The sequence below is a fragment of the Rhipicephalus microplus genome, chromosome 10 (assembly GCF_043290135.1).
Source record: "Rhipicephalus microplus isolate Deutch F79 chromosome 10, USDA_Rmic, whole genome shotgun sequence".
Classification (NCBI taxonomy): domain Eukaryota; kingdom Metazoa; phylum Arthropoda; class Arachnida; order Ixodida; family Ixodidae; genus Rhipicephalus; species Rhipicephalus microplus.
Window position 1 is genome coordinate 52729091 of NC_134709.1, and position 13924 is coordinate 52743014.

At 42.0% G+C, this 13924-nt stretch overlaps 1 protein-coding gene across 2 annotated transcripts in view; it reads right to left on the minus strand.

Moving 5' to 3' along the window:
• The window catches only part of LOC119181006 (low-density lipoprotein receptor-related protein 8-like), a 59789-nt gene that overhangs the window by 13659 nt on the left and 32206 nt on the right, over positions 1-13924 (minus strand). For both annotated transcript variants that reach the window (XM_075875657.1, XM_075875656.1), the window contains exons 3-5: positions 9826-9948; positions 2290-2415; positions 1390-1506 (exon numbers count right to left, since the gene is read on the minus strand). In XM_075875657.1, coding sequence (XP_075731772.1) covers positions 1390-1506; positions 2290-2415; positions 9826-9948 — 366 coding nt within the window. The remainder of the gene's footprint in view (positions 1-1389; positions 1507-2289; positions 2416-9825; positions 9949-13924) is intronic.

The following is a 13924-nucleotide window of genomic DNA, read 5'->3' on the forward strand; positions in this document are numbered from 1 at the left end:
TGCTATTGAAATCTGAGAGCACAGAGACAAGAAATTGAAGTATGGAAAGCAAAGCAGTTACTATGAAAATTTCTCAATTGCCTCAGTAAGAAATCACGTTTCAGTGAGTGAGTAAATAAGCATTAGCAATGACACTGAAGGGATAGGTGATCTGTTACGAAGGAACACAGATAAATGGTCTACAAAGTTATAGCAAATATGAAAAGAAAGTCAAGAAAACTAGGTTTTCTGATGGCAAGCCCACTCACATCAAGGCAGAAATGTTATGCTACACATGCACGCACGCGTGCACGGACACACCCACGCACACATATATATTGTTTATTTTAGTTTCTCTCAACCTCTTTGGTAATATCTGCTACATAAAGCATACCACTGTGCTGTTTTTTTCTTTCGAGCTAGAGCAGCCTTGTAATGTTTGAAGTCAAAACGACAATCAGTCACAATTTGCTTGATAGCCATTTCCATCTATGTGGGTTTGTCGTGCTTTGACTGATAAGCCGAGAGATAGCACACAATGCAAAAAACAACCAGGAATTCGAAAAATTTGCAAGGTCGAAATTTTGCTTGCACAAACTGCATGTGGGACGCAGTTAACTAGGTTATGTTCCCTTCCTGAACAATATGTAAATGACCTTAAAACCTGCAGTTTTTATCAGTAAAATTTTTTTTCAGTGGTCTTGACTATAAGGCGCATGTGCTGGTAATCAAAATCTGTTCAAGTTACCAACATCTGCGGATGCAAAGGCATTTGAGAGACTGGTAAAATAAGTAGCATGTATAGTATCTTTAGGTGCAATGCCCGGCCTAGAAGTATTGCAATCTGGTCATGCATTTGTAGTACAGTTGAATCCTGTAATACTAAAATATCTAGCTTTGTATTTGATAATGTATTATTATACAGCTACTCTACTGTAATAGCTGTAAGGCAATCCTTAGTCACTACATTAAGTCACATTATTTAATAATAATCAGACTAACATTCACTGCAGATGAAACATTTCTTCCTGGGTTCTTTAACTACCACATTCTGTTACTGTCTCACCACCTGCTACGACAGCATTTTCACATGTTTGGTTGAGGATGTGCTAGTGTTGTCATTTCTTTGCTACATTACATATTGTTCCTTAATCACCGAAGCAGCAGCTTGTGCAAGATGACCGGATGACCGAATGAAAAATGTTATCTTTGCCTGAAGAGAATGTTCCAGTTAAATCTCTTTGCAACCCAAGAGATTGACTCCCTCTTTCTCACATACAAAACACGTTACAGTCATGAAATCAGGGCTGTAATGAGTGAATTTCCACAAAGCAAAGCGACGTATTGAAGCTCGTAAGTTTTCTGAAAGGAAGAAGAAAACAGTTGAACGGAAAAGTAAGAGACACTCACGACATCCTTTCTCGTCGCTGCCGTCACCGCAATCATCATCCTGGTCACATTTCCAGCGCTGAGTGATGCACTTGCCGTTGTTGCACGAGAATTCCTCTTGTGTGCATGTCACCGCAGCTGCGTTGAAGAAACGACATAACTCAGTATTTGAAGCTTTAAACAAAATATTTGGATGCCACTGATGATGTTATTTGCGGCTATTAAGCATGATGGGCGTATCGTAAGCCGAACAAGAAACACTAGAAAAAAATTCATCTACCACGGTCCGCGATGGCCAGAAAAGCACTACAGATAAGTTCACGACAATCTGCTAGGGCACTGTATTCAGTCAGCGATTTCTGGGAACCACTTGTATACACTTCAGATATGTAGAGAACTTTAGGTATGTAGAGACATTTGGCCGTGCGCAGTACTTTGGCCGTGCCCAGTAATTTGGGTATGTGCAGCAATTGAGATATCAATCAATCAAAAAATCTTTATTTGTTGCAAAATATATAAATGCATTGGGGTTAGTACACAGAAGGAGGTCCCATAGCACAAGGCCGAAAGGGGACCTCTTGTCAGGAGTATATATGCTAAGTACGTACAACAAAAGGGCACCCAAAGTGGCGAGTAATTTTGATAGAAATAGAAACAACGCAAACATACAATATAAATTCCAGTAAACATGGCAACAAAACAACGTTCAGTAATTATACATGGCTATAAAAAAAACTCACAAAAAATGGTAGTAGAATCTTGAACAAAAGTGAATGATACATAGCTAAGTGCACAACTCTAATCTACATGAGTCATAAGTATAAAAACTCATACGGTTATAGCACTAGATGCTTACCCATACTTTACTTATGCACTTTAGGCAGGACAGAAAGTAACTCATTAGTACTTAGTTATACTTACAGCAGTGGTCTTTCTCGTCGGAACCATCAATGCAGTCCTCCTGACCGTCGCACCGCCATGTGATCGGAATGCAGACGCCTTCATGCGACTTGCAAGCGAACTGGTCTGGCGAGCAGGTCTTATTCTCTGCAAGAAAAAAAAAAGAAAGGATATCGTTTAAGCATTGTTTTCTAACGATGTCTACAGTAAAATAAGGTTCAGACAATTTAGTTCAGATTGACTGGAGAAATGTACGTATATATGCACATACAAAAGTTCATGAAATACATTTCATGTATTTAGCTACACTCAAAGCTCCACTCAAAGGATGCAGGCGAACAAGCCCCTTCCAAATGTTAAATGTGCTTTAAAAGCTTTGCTACTGGGCCTACTTACACTACAAAAATGATAAAGATAGGGAAATTATTAAAGATAGGTGATTCATTATTATTAGATTTATAACTTATGATATGAATAGATTCACTTTTCTTAGTTCAGTGATGATACATATTATCACAACCTATGCAGAATGCAGATGCATGTGATGATCTTCACAAGTCACCTGGCTCTAAGTGATAAGGTCACCTGGCTCTAAGATACCATTTTATGCGACGTTATATAGTAATTGATAGGTAAACATACACCTTAGTATATCATGCCGAGGCTTCACAAAAATTAATTTATTCGTTATTCGAATTTGGCAAGTACACTGGAAAGTTTCAAATGTAACTTAGGTCCCTAGTCCTCAACCTTGCATTACATTATAGGTAGTGAATAGGATCTGCTTTCTAATAGAGTTCTAGACTTGTGTAAGTACTTCTGCTTAGATGAGTAGATAAACTATCCAAGAGCAAGCACCGTGAACATCAAAAAGTACGCTCAACGATCGCCGAAAATGGGCTAAAACATTGCTCATCTTAAACTGTAGCTCAGAGAAAAGACTAATCAGATTTTGAACATCAGCTGCCAAGCTAACTTCATTTTAAGCGTCACACGATTCGCAGAGCTCGCCACTAGCAAGACGTAATTAAGTCTATTTGGACAAGCCCTCTTTGAGGCCTAGCTTAGCAACGGTTTCAAATTGGATTACTGCTGTGCGTCTCTCTCGCTACGCAGAAAGTGGCAGCTGTTTGGCTTCTCTGCTTGCTTGATGCACGACAACTGTGACCTCTGCCCACGCGAGACAATGCACATTCATGAAAGATGGAATGTAGTAGGCTGCTTGAATGCTGCAGAACTACGCATTGCAGCCTGTGCGTGCATGATTTCATTGTTTATTTGAACGTTTTACATCAGCCTATTTCACAGGCCAGGTCAAGATAAGAGTAGGTTAAAATATTTGCGTAGCAATCTTGGAGCTTTAGTTTGCTTCTCAACTTCTTGGCGTTTGTGGATCATCGATCTACTGGGGCCACAAAAGGGCAGCCAAATCTGTGCTGCCTTGCAGGTCAGTGGCAGCAATTGAAGTGTACCACTTCTAGAGGCGCGCAAACTAGGTGCTCTCACCGCAAAAATAATAAATGGTCGAGTTATGCATTTATTTTGAAGTTTGCTTGAAAGCAAGTAGCTTATCACTTGTGGTTTATGCTGTATGTTCAGGTTCCTCATCTAACGAACTCAGACATACCCAAGGTCGAACAGCCATATCTACTAACATTCATTCATATTTCAGTTGTAGCCTTACAAACATTTGAACTAACAAACATTGGAAATGCTACGAAAAGAAGCTCTGCATCACACAAAGCATGTGAACATGGTGCTGGAGAAACTTCATAAACTAGTTTTATAAAAAAAAATTGTGCGGCACACAACTAAACAATCCCTTCAGCAGAATCAAAGGCCTTAACTTTCATGATTATGATGATATGTGGGGTTTTACGTCCCAAAACTACTATATGATTATGAGAGACGCCGTAGTGGAGGGCTCCGGAAATTTAGACCACCTGGGGTTTTTTAACGTGCACCCAAATCTGAGCACACGGGCCCACAACATTTCCGCCTCCATCGGAAATGCAGCCGACACAGCCGGGATTCGAATCCACGCCCTGCGGGTCAGTAGCCGAGTACCTTAGCCACTAGACCACCGCGGCGGGGTGCCTTAACTTTCATGCAGCATTTATGAATGAAGCTTCTGTACAACCCTCCAGATAGTAAAAGAATTCTAGATTCAAGTTTTCTGTATGACACGTTAAAGGAGGTGGTAGTCATGTAAGCCACATATCTTAAGAGTCCTCCACGAAATGGTTGTCATGCAGAGGGTAATGAAGCGTACAGTGAAAGTATGTTCTGCACAACATAGCAATTCAGTGATAGTTCAAGAATTTGCCTAGAGCTGCCACTCAGTCAAAACAATAACACGGGTTTTCCGTTCTCTTGCTTTTTGAAAAAACTATGCGACAAGCAAACGTTTCCTTTGAAATCTTTTTCATAATACTTTTACACAACTGACAGGTTGCGATAATGCAATGCCATACATAACAATACTGCACATACACCAATGATTGTTAGGCAAGATGCCACACGCCTTCATATGCAGCTTCGCATGCCTGTATGTTGCATGCAGCTTAAAGCAATAATTCTGCAATGCATTACGAAGCAACCCAACTAAACAGGAATAATAAACTTTTGCAATTAAGTGCATGAGGTTTCATTCACCCATGCTATTCTGACAGAATCCCAAGTGAGATCCTGTGTAGGTCGCATATGGCATAACATGACAGTGCTTTAATGTCTAATGCAACATGCAGGCATTCAGCTAGTAGTTTGGAAAAGTATTCCAATTAGCCGAACCAAGCCTACGATTGAACCAGTGCATTTTGATGATATACGATGCATTTCATATGCCCTTTACATTTGTAAAAGTCCTGGACATTCAATCTCATCATGTCAGTCTGCAGGGAAAGGTCGCTTTCGGTAGAGTGCTTGGTTAGGATTTGCTATTATTTTTATATATCTATATAGGCCTCCAAATTGCCGACGCAGACAATCAGATGCAATGTTAATAGAATTTTTTACCTGGTGTTGCACATTTTTGTGGGAAATAGAATGTGATTTGACCTAGTGAATGGGAAGGCCACAAAAACGATCCCAGTTGACAAGGACTGCAAAGCCAGTGGCTGAATAATTGACCCATCACATTCTTGGATACAAGTGAACTGTAGTAACGAGCAGAATGACTCTTACTGACTCTGTAGTGACGAGCAGAATACATTAAGTATTCTCTGTACACTATATAGTCTACAGGTCATGACGTACATCGTGACCGTGAATGCAGGCAAGGCTAAGAAAACGTCATAAGCTTGCCAAAAAACTCATTGCCTCGAATTTACAGAGACAGATTAGGAGGCTTCTCGAAGTGTTATAATGCTGGAGGAGAGCTCTTAGCATTCGGCTGCTAAACCCCAGTAGAACTTACTCGGCTTCGCGAAAACTGTAGCTAGGTGTCAACGTTGCATTTCAGAGAATGGTGCACTAACTTTCGCAACAGCGATAACGACCATATTTTTGGAACGAAATATGCTGGGTGAATAACCGAAGTCTCCAATCACCTCCATCTTGCATGAATAAACTCGATTTTATGCCTACAGATATCCTAATTTCATCAAAACATTTAATCCTTGCTGTCCTCAGCTACCCTAACGATTTCTTGGCACCTATGCTGCAACTCAAATGCTTTACCAGTTAACTACCCGACTTATGGCCTCCTGACCTTATTTGCTTTTAATGAGAATATATTACCTATTTCCATCATTATCATCCGCCTGACTACGCTCACTGCGAGGCCTCTTTTACGTTTTCCCATTTGCTCTATAATTTTCATTGCTGCGCTTGTCTCTTTCGGTGTTTACGTATCATTTTGTGTATCACCTTTTGGTAAGTGGGCCTCAACTTTTTCAGCTTTTTCATTAAGCTGAAAGTTTTTGTCTCGTGTGTGTGTGTGTAAAGTAAAGCATGCCATGCTCACAAGGTGTTGTCTGTCTTTTAGCACAATTCATATTGCGCAGATAGACTTCTACACTGTAGTTTTATTGTCTGTACGAGCCTCACCTTTCTAGCACAAAACACTGCAAAATGAAGTCATGAGCTTTCTAATGAAAGACTTATCAATACTGCTGTCCACAGAATGCCCTCCTTCCGAAATGAACTCTGGTGTGTCAGTAACGAGAAAAAAAGATCTGCCGACATAGTCTTGAAGTAACTGCTTAATTAATTGGCTTGGAAAGGAACAAGACATTGGTCATCACCTGCAGCTGCAACTTATTGCGATAAAGAATGCTGATAACGTAAGGGGGGTAGGATAATGCTGGCAGTAATGTTTGTTGTAAACCAAGCAAGCATGCCTTCACTGCAGAGCTCATAAAAGTTACTGCAAAAGCCCTCTCACTACCACACTGAGCTGGGGAACTGCCTCACGATACAACTTCAGTGTCACGCGTTGCATCAGCCACTAGACAGTACCTGCATGCATTTAAGGCAGAGTAGCCCGAGTGAATGAAGACTACTGCTGCAACATAAGCACAACACCATGCAATTCTGGAGTGGCAACTGTCTTCCACTGATACAGGTATAGGCACATCCTCGCCTTAATAACAGGCTTCATTATAAACAGGTCTCTCGCACGTTATAATACATAACTATAAGTAAAATAAACACAATGTTAACGACCCCATGGGTGTCTGGAGTTTCGAGCCAAGACAACCCCTGCCTCGTCTTAATGACAGGGTGCGCACGCAACGCGAAGAGGTGTAGGGGGGGAGACCAAGGAAAACAGGAATGCCTAACGACGGCAGGGCTTCTTCCAGTCTCGCATGTACATGTCTACATCTGGCAAAAGCCTCTCCCCACGCCCCTCTCGTTTCCTAGCTATTTGCTTTTTTCTCCCTCTCTGTCGGCAACAGATCTAGAGGAAGCTAATTGCTTCCAGGAAAAGTAGCCCCAAGAGTCGTAACGTGGTGGATAAAATGCACGTACAGCACGTGCAGCCCTAGGCACACCTCTGGAAACTACGCATTTATCGTACCCTTTGCTGTCTTGTTTTTACTGCCTGAAAGAAGGGTTTGGTGGCAGAAAAAATTACAGGTCTACAGCCAGACGAGGCTCCTTTATTTTTATTTGGAACGCCACAAGTGGGCGCCCGTGCTTCACGTCGAACCCGTCTAAGCCGTCTAGATGAGACACCTCTGCCGCCAAATACGACGGGGTGGTACACATTCGGCAGAACCAGCGGTGGCAATGCCCACATCATACATACGCTGCGAATGATTCAAGAGGCCTCTTTCGGCGGGCGTTTGGTGATACAAAGTGGCGTTTGTGGCACACGTACCACAGGCGGTGCTCAGTGGCGATCGAGCGTGACGCCCGAGGAAATGGAACGCTGCATTTAGGCACGCCTCAATGGTTAACGACTCACAAGCCGCAGGACGTTGCTGCCGCAGGTAACACGCGTTTGCACATGAAAGTGGAAATGTTTGTTCAGAAGCAACAGGCAAATATGATTAACTTAACGAAGTGGACGGTAAGGCAAGCTGGTTTGTGACGATGTCCAAGGCAAGCGAAAGATACAAAAAATTTGGCTTTAGTAGACTTGTTTGATCCTTAGTAACTAGTTTCTCAACGAAATCCTGCAATTTTTATCTCTTACTAACATGTATACTGTGTTGCTTTAAAAAAAGAACTGTAAATTTGTACCTCATTGTCCATGCTTCGTATCTCATTGCCTGTAAAAATGGCGATAAGTTTATTGTTGTGTGCCATTTTTATCCTTCCCAATTTGTTTTCCTTACATTTCCTACCTACTGCCACTAAAGAACTTATAGTAACTAAATCACCTTGTTCTGCATTGTTTGGCTGTTTAGCTAAGTATACTCATTTGTGTTATGACATGTCTTCTACACTATTTCTTAACCCCTCCTCCTTCTTGAGTAATGATTTCTAAAAAAGCCCTTAATTGTACAATAAATAAAGAAGATGAATAGTAAGTGATTTTTTTCATGAAGTATGCCAATGATAATGACAGCAAGCAAGAATCAAACAGGAATGGTTAGAAAACATGTCTGAACTGTACCTCCTGAGAGTTTCAATAATTTAGTTCTGATACTTTGCTGCACTCTTTTCATGACATACAGACTAAAGCTGCAGTTAAATATTGCTACGCTCTTCCTCTTCAACCTATGGGCTAACTTCCATAACCAAATTAGTTTGTATTATTCATGATTGATACGACCTCTACCTTGATGCATGTTGTGTTACATTTCATAAGTTGACACAGGTACTCGGATTGATAATTAAGCCATGTAAGTAATGTTCGAACAGGGAGTGTTAGGAATCAACATGCGTTCTATACGTGCATGTGACCTACAATTGGATCGTAGGCAACATAACACGCACAGTTTACACAGTCGCAGCAACCTACAGCACCTTTATTGCATGACAAATGGGCAAATGTCACTTGTTTAAGCGCACGCCTGTGACGAAAGCTGCGAGTGAAAAAAATTGCTGTTAATGAAACTGTGCCAGGTTAAAATCGACCAGGAAAAGGAATGCAAGGCAGGTTTAGCTTTGTTGCAACGGCAACCTCGTGCTAGCTTTCTTTGGCAAATTATTGTTAAACTGAGACCAAATCATTTAGCCTAATTCATCATTCTCAAGTTTCCCAGATGGCACGAGCACAAGGAAAATAACTTTCAGAGGTACAGCTGGCATCGATGACAGTTTAACGAGCCTCACTACGCCATTGCTGTATTTAGTAGGGACGTGACGAGACAGCTTCTTTGGAAAAAATAATCAGCGAGAAATGTGGGTTAACGAAAAAAACGTTTCAATATCGGCACTTCTCAGAAACAATGTTCTTGGTTTTGTGGGCACAGCAGACAGAAGCGCAGCATCTCTAAGTACAGAGGTGGTACTAAATGCCAAAGTTGTTGCCGAGAGTACCTATGCAGCACTCGCAAACTGAAACGAGGCATTGAAAAAAAATTTTTAACAGCTGCTATGAGCAACTGCCCAAAATAACCACGCTGTAGCGAAATCTCGCTGGCAAGGACAAGGTCTGAGGCAAGTGTTAGACCCCAAAGTTACACTTATTTGACACAAAGTTACGATGCTGGAAGCAGAAGTATATATGAGCATTGCTTAAATTACTTAACCCTAAATTTTCACAATTTTCAATAATATATTTTCACTTTTTAGAACTACACTCAAACGTTGATTTAATCAAACATGAATATAACGAAAGATTGGTTATAAAGAAATAAAAAAACAGTCTCACAATAGATAGTGTTAGAAATAACCTGCAACAAATTTTTGGATATATAGTGAACGTATATTCTTGTAAGATGCAACTTTTTTTATAATGAGGTTTGAGCGTATATTTACAAGTATCTTTGCATTTAAATTGAAACCCAGCTGCTACGGTTACGAATTAAGCTTACGCGTTGGAACAGCCAACGTCGTTGCCCCTCAAGTACTGCAGCATGAACATGAAGAAACTAACAAAACAGGTAATTAAACACCAGCTCAGTGTTAAGGAAAGAGCACAGGGAGGCCTCGTCCACTCACTGCAGATAGCCAAGTCCTCGTCCGAGCGGTCGTCGCAGTCAGGCTCGTTGTCACACTGCCACCGGCTTGGTATGCAGTGGCCATTTGCACATGCAAACTCCATCTCCGAACACGTTCGCTTCTCTGCAACGAGACAATTAAGAAGTGCGATAAGCCGTTTATCGACATTCCGACGACTGGCGTTTATAACTTGTTATGGCTTTCAAAGCTAATGAAGCCCCAAACATTTCCTGTACTTGAGGCATTCTATCCAGAAATATGTGTGGCCTCTTTTTTGTTGCGATTACTTCATTGGCTACGTTACATCCATTGCCGATTTCCTGTCTTGTTTACAACAAGGCAGCACCATATCATGCCACTGAAAAAAAGCGATGCGCATTCTATCCCAACCGATGTCGTGCTATTCCCGACATAATATCATAAAAATTAAACAATACCGTTATCATGAACCTGTCTCTTTTACAGCAATGCTACAAAGAAGCCTCACGTGTTTCTGCATTCAGCCATGTAATGTGTGGCATCATTAACAATGTTGTGCCATTGATGACAATGACAGTTAGCAGCCTTTCGGGCGGCATAGCTTTGAAGGGACAGCAACGGCACAGGATAATTTATGTCAGAGTGAAAGCCCGATGTATGATGCCTAAAACGGCAATATTATCAATAGTGGTGCCTTACTTATCAATAAATTCAGCTAAATGTATTGCATGACATAAAATTGATCCCGATATATTAATGCCACAGTGTATTGCAACACAAACTAAACTACTACAGCTTGCATTATTTTACTGTGCCCTAGAGGTAGAGGCACATTAATTACACTGAATATTTGAAGCAATTAAGACACAAAATCGGGCCAGTTGTTTGGGATTCATCGGGAGCTTGGTTTACAGCTAGTGTTGCACTGTAAGCCAAGTTTATTTGGAGCAATAAACAAACTGTTGAAAGTAAGTGTCACAATATGTAGTTTGGCCAAATATTGTGGCTAAATTAAACTGAGACGAATGATGCTGGAATTAAAACGCGGCATTAAGACAGGCCATCAAGACTGTTGATGTGCCTTTCCAGGAACCGTGCCAAGTCTTGACGTCAATGTAGCCCGCTAATGTTTGCTTCAAATGAGGCTATCACATCTCGCGAGTGATGTGCGAAAATAACTCTGGTACAGTCTTGCAAACAGGTCCCAGACACAGGTAAAGTAACAGGATCACCGATGACGACACATATTGTAAGGCAATCATAAGGGCATAGTAGTTCCACCATTTTGACTTTGACGAGTTAACAACAACGAACAGCTCTTGTGACACACCAACAAACACATCTAGTGTGATGTGCCTTAGTAAATGCATGCACTGCTACAGATGCTGCGTGCTGCTCCCCAAATGAAAGAGCTGTGAACTGCTATCGCACAAATTGCATCGCCAATCAACCTTCGTTATCTGTAGATCTCATTTAGCAGACATACAGCCAGGGGCGGATCTAGCCACTTACTTTACAGGGGAAAGGGGGGGGGGTGTCACCTGCAGTAACATTGGAAAGGGGTCGTGGTCATGACTTTGTTTTTACTAGCAGAAAAACCCCTTCATAGCATAAACACTGTTAATGTGTGCTCCCAGTGGTTTTACTTATTTGTCTAAATTTGTGATAGGAGGTGGACTACAACAACTAAAGTGATGGGGGGGGGGGGGTTGCTGAGGCAAGCCCCCCCCCCCCCCTTCTGAATCCACCCAGCATACAGCCGCAATTATTTTGAAACATTAAGCACCTCCGTGTAAAATGAACGATGCATAAAGGTTATCGCTGTTTATAAGACACTAACACAATTCTATATTTTGCATGGCTGTTCTTTGAAAAATACACTTTAAAAGAGCCATCCATGAACTACTCATCAGCTTTGCATGCGCTGCACTGAAGTACATAATACGCAGGACCGCAGTTGATTGTCTATGGCTGAAAGAGTGGTACATTGTTTCGAAGGTGTCACACCTGTCGCCTTTGAACACCCTCACGTAAGATGCACATGGTACACAGCTGCGATCTTGAGGCAACAAACAACAACAGGACTAACTATTAACGTCTCTAATAAACATACATAGTCTCATAACTTCTAGATCTTTACCTGAAAGTGTATGGGATGTTTTTACGCAACAGCGCCAACATAATTTCATGTTATACGAATTCACTGCAGCACTCAGTTCTTAATTGCATTCACGACTGCAACAATGAATACTTGAGCAAGTGCCAGCTAGAATATCTGGAATTCCTTATGCATCTGTACGTAAATGTCGGAACAAATGTTGATCTGCATAACATAATTTGTTCATGTACATTGCTCATTGTCCACCTAATATAATAAGAGTTGGAGAACAGCTGGTGCAAGGTATGAACACGTAGGTCGCATGCTTATTGGCAAAGGTTTGCAACTGCTCTGGTAGAACAAAAAAAGCGCGTTCCTCAACATGTGCTAGCTTCATACTAAGTTATACCACAAGAGACAACGGCAGCTTCAGCTCATAAAGTATTTAATATGCAAGTTTGCTTTTTTTATTACGGAACCAAGCTCAAAGCGTGCAGCTTCCTTGCAAACTGTGAGGGTCACGTACATATGGTTCTACATATCTAAGGTATACGTGAAGATCTTAGTGCTCAAAACCTCATAAAAGCTTATAAATACATAATTAAAAATAAGTTGAGCGGCAGTATGATAGACGTCATCATTGTCACTTTCCTCGTGAAGTAGGACAAGCATTCTCCACTAATGGGGGTGTTCACATTAGATGCGTTGGATTCAAAATGCAGGCTCCCTCAAGACCGCGCGATTCATAAGACGCACCAGTTTTGCTCGAGGCGTTAACGCATTTCGCGTTTACGCCAGCAACAATGAGAAAGCGCTAGCAATCCTATTGGATCGTGCCAGAAGTGCGCATGCAGACGACAATTAAATTAACCGGACGCGCGTGCGCACTAGCCAAGTCCGTCTGCAAATGGCGCGCACTGCAACGTAGTACGCATGCGCACTGCCACAATTAAGCTCGTACGTAGGTATACGTGAGCACCGAAAGCAAGAACGATAAACAAAAAACTTTCGAAGCGAGCAGGTGTGCAACGCGGCGCTGAATCGTACGATATGTGGAGCATCGTACGATGCCGTATATCGTACGGCGCGACAGGCGTCCAATTGCCTCCTGAACGAAAATGAAAGTGCACTGCGGAGGTTATGAGGGCACGCAGTCAATGATTCTTTTATTTTTATTTTTACGCTGCGCATGCGTGAAACGCGAAGGTTACGCCACGTAGAACAAAACGATCGCGCCGGTGCACGCAGGAAAGAGGCAACAAAATACCGGCTGCACGTGCAAAGCGGTATACGGCACTCGTAAAAAAAATACGGAAAGGAAGAAACAAAAAAAACTATAGAACGACGTGGCCCAACAGCGCCGCCCCGCTAGGCTACAAAGAGAAGGAAAAAAGAACACTGGAAACGGGTCATGACGTAAAATCAGGCGTTTTTCCGAGCAGCCAATGGGAGTGCGAGGTGTGGCGTTACGTCACGAGCGGCTCGCGTGAGCTCGGCTGGAGGGCAAGGGAGGTCGGCGCCGCGACTGTTAAGAGGAAACAAGCAGAAGAAAGGTCGAATGGGTATTCTCTCTCTCTCTCTTTCCCGCTAGCTTGTCGGCGCAGAAAATAAACGCACGTCCACAGAGACAAAAAAAAAAAAAAAAGAGGGGCGGGGGATGACGTCATCTCAAAAGGCGCCGACAATGCGAGACTTGGATGCGGACGGAAAGGGGTTTTGTGTCCCACCTGAACCAAAAGTGTTCCCAAGGGAACGTGGACTTTCGCGGAACATTCGCGTGCATTACGATGCAACTCCAGAGAGAAATAATCGTGGGAATTAACGTCAAACGTGCGGGAATTTAAAAAAAAAAAAGTAACGGATGCAACGACAGAAGTTTAATTAGGCAAGCTTGGAGAACGGAAGATAACTCCATGCAGTAGTAAAGACGCCGCATGCGTGTATATTACTACCGCATCCCCAGCAATCAGATGGCAAACCGAAACTACAATAATTGCTTGGATTTAACGTCTCATATTCACA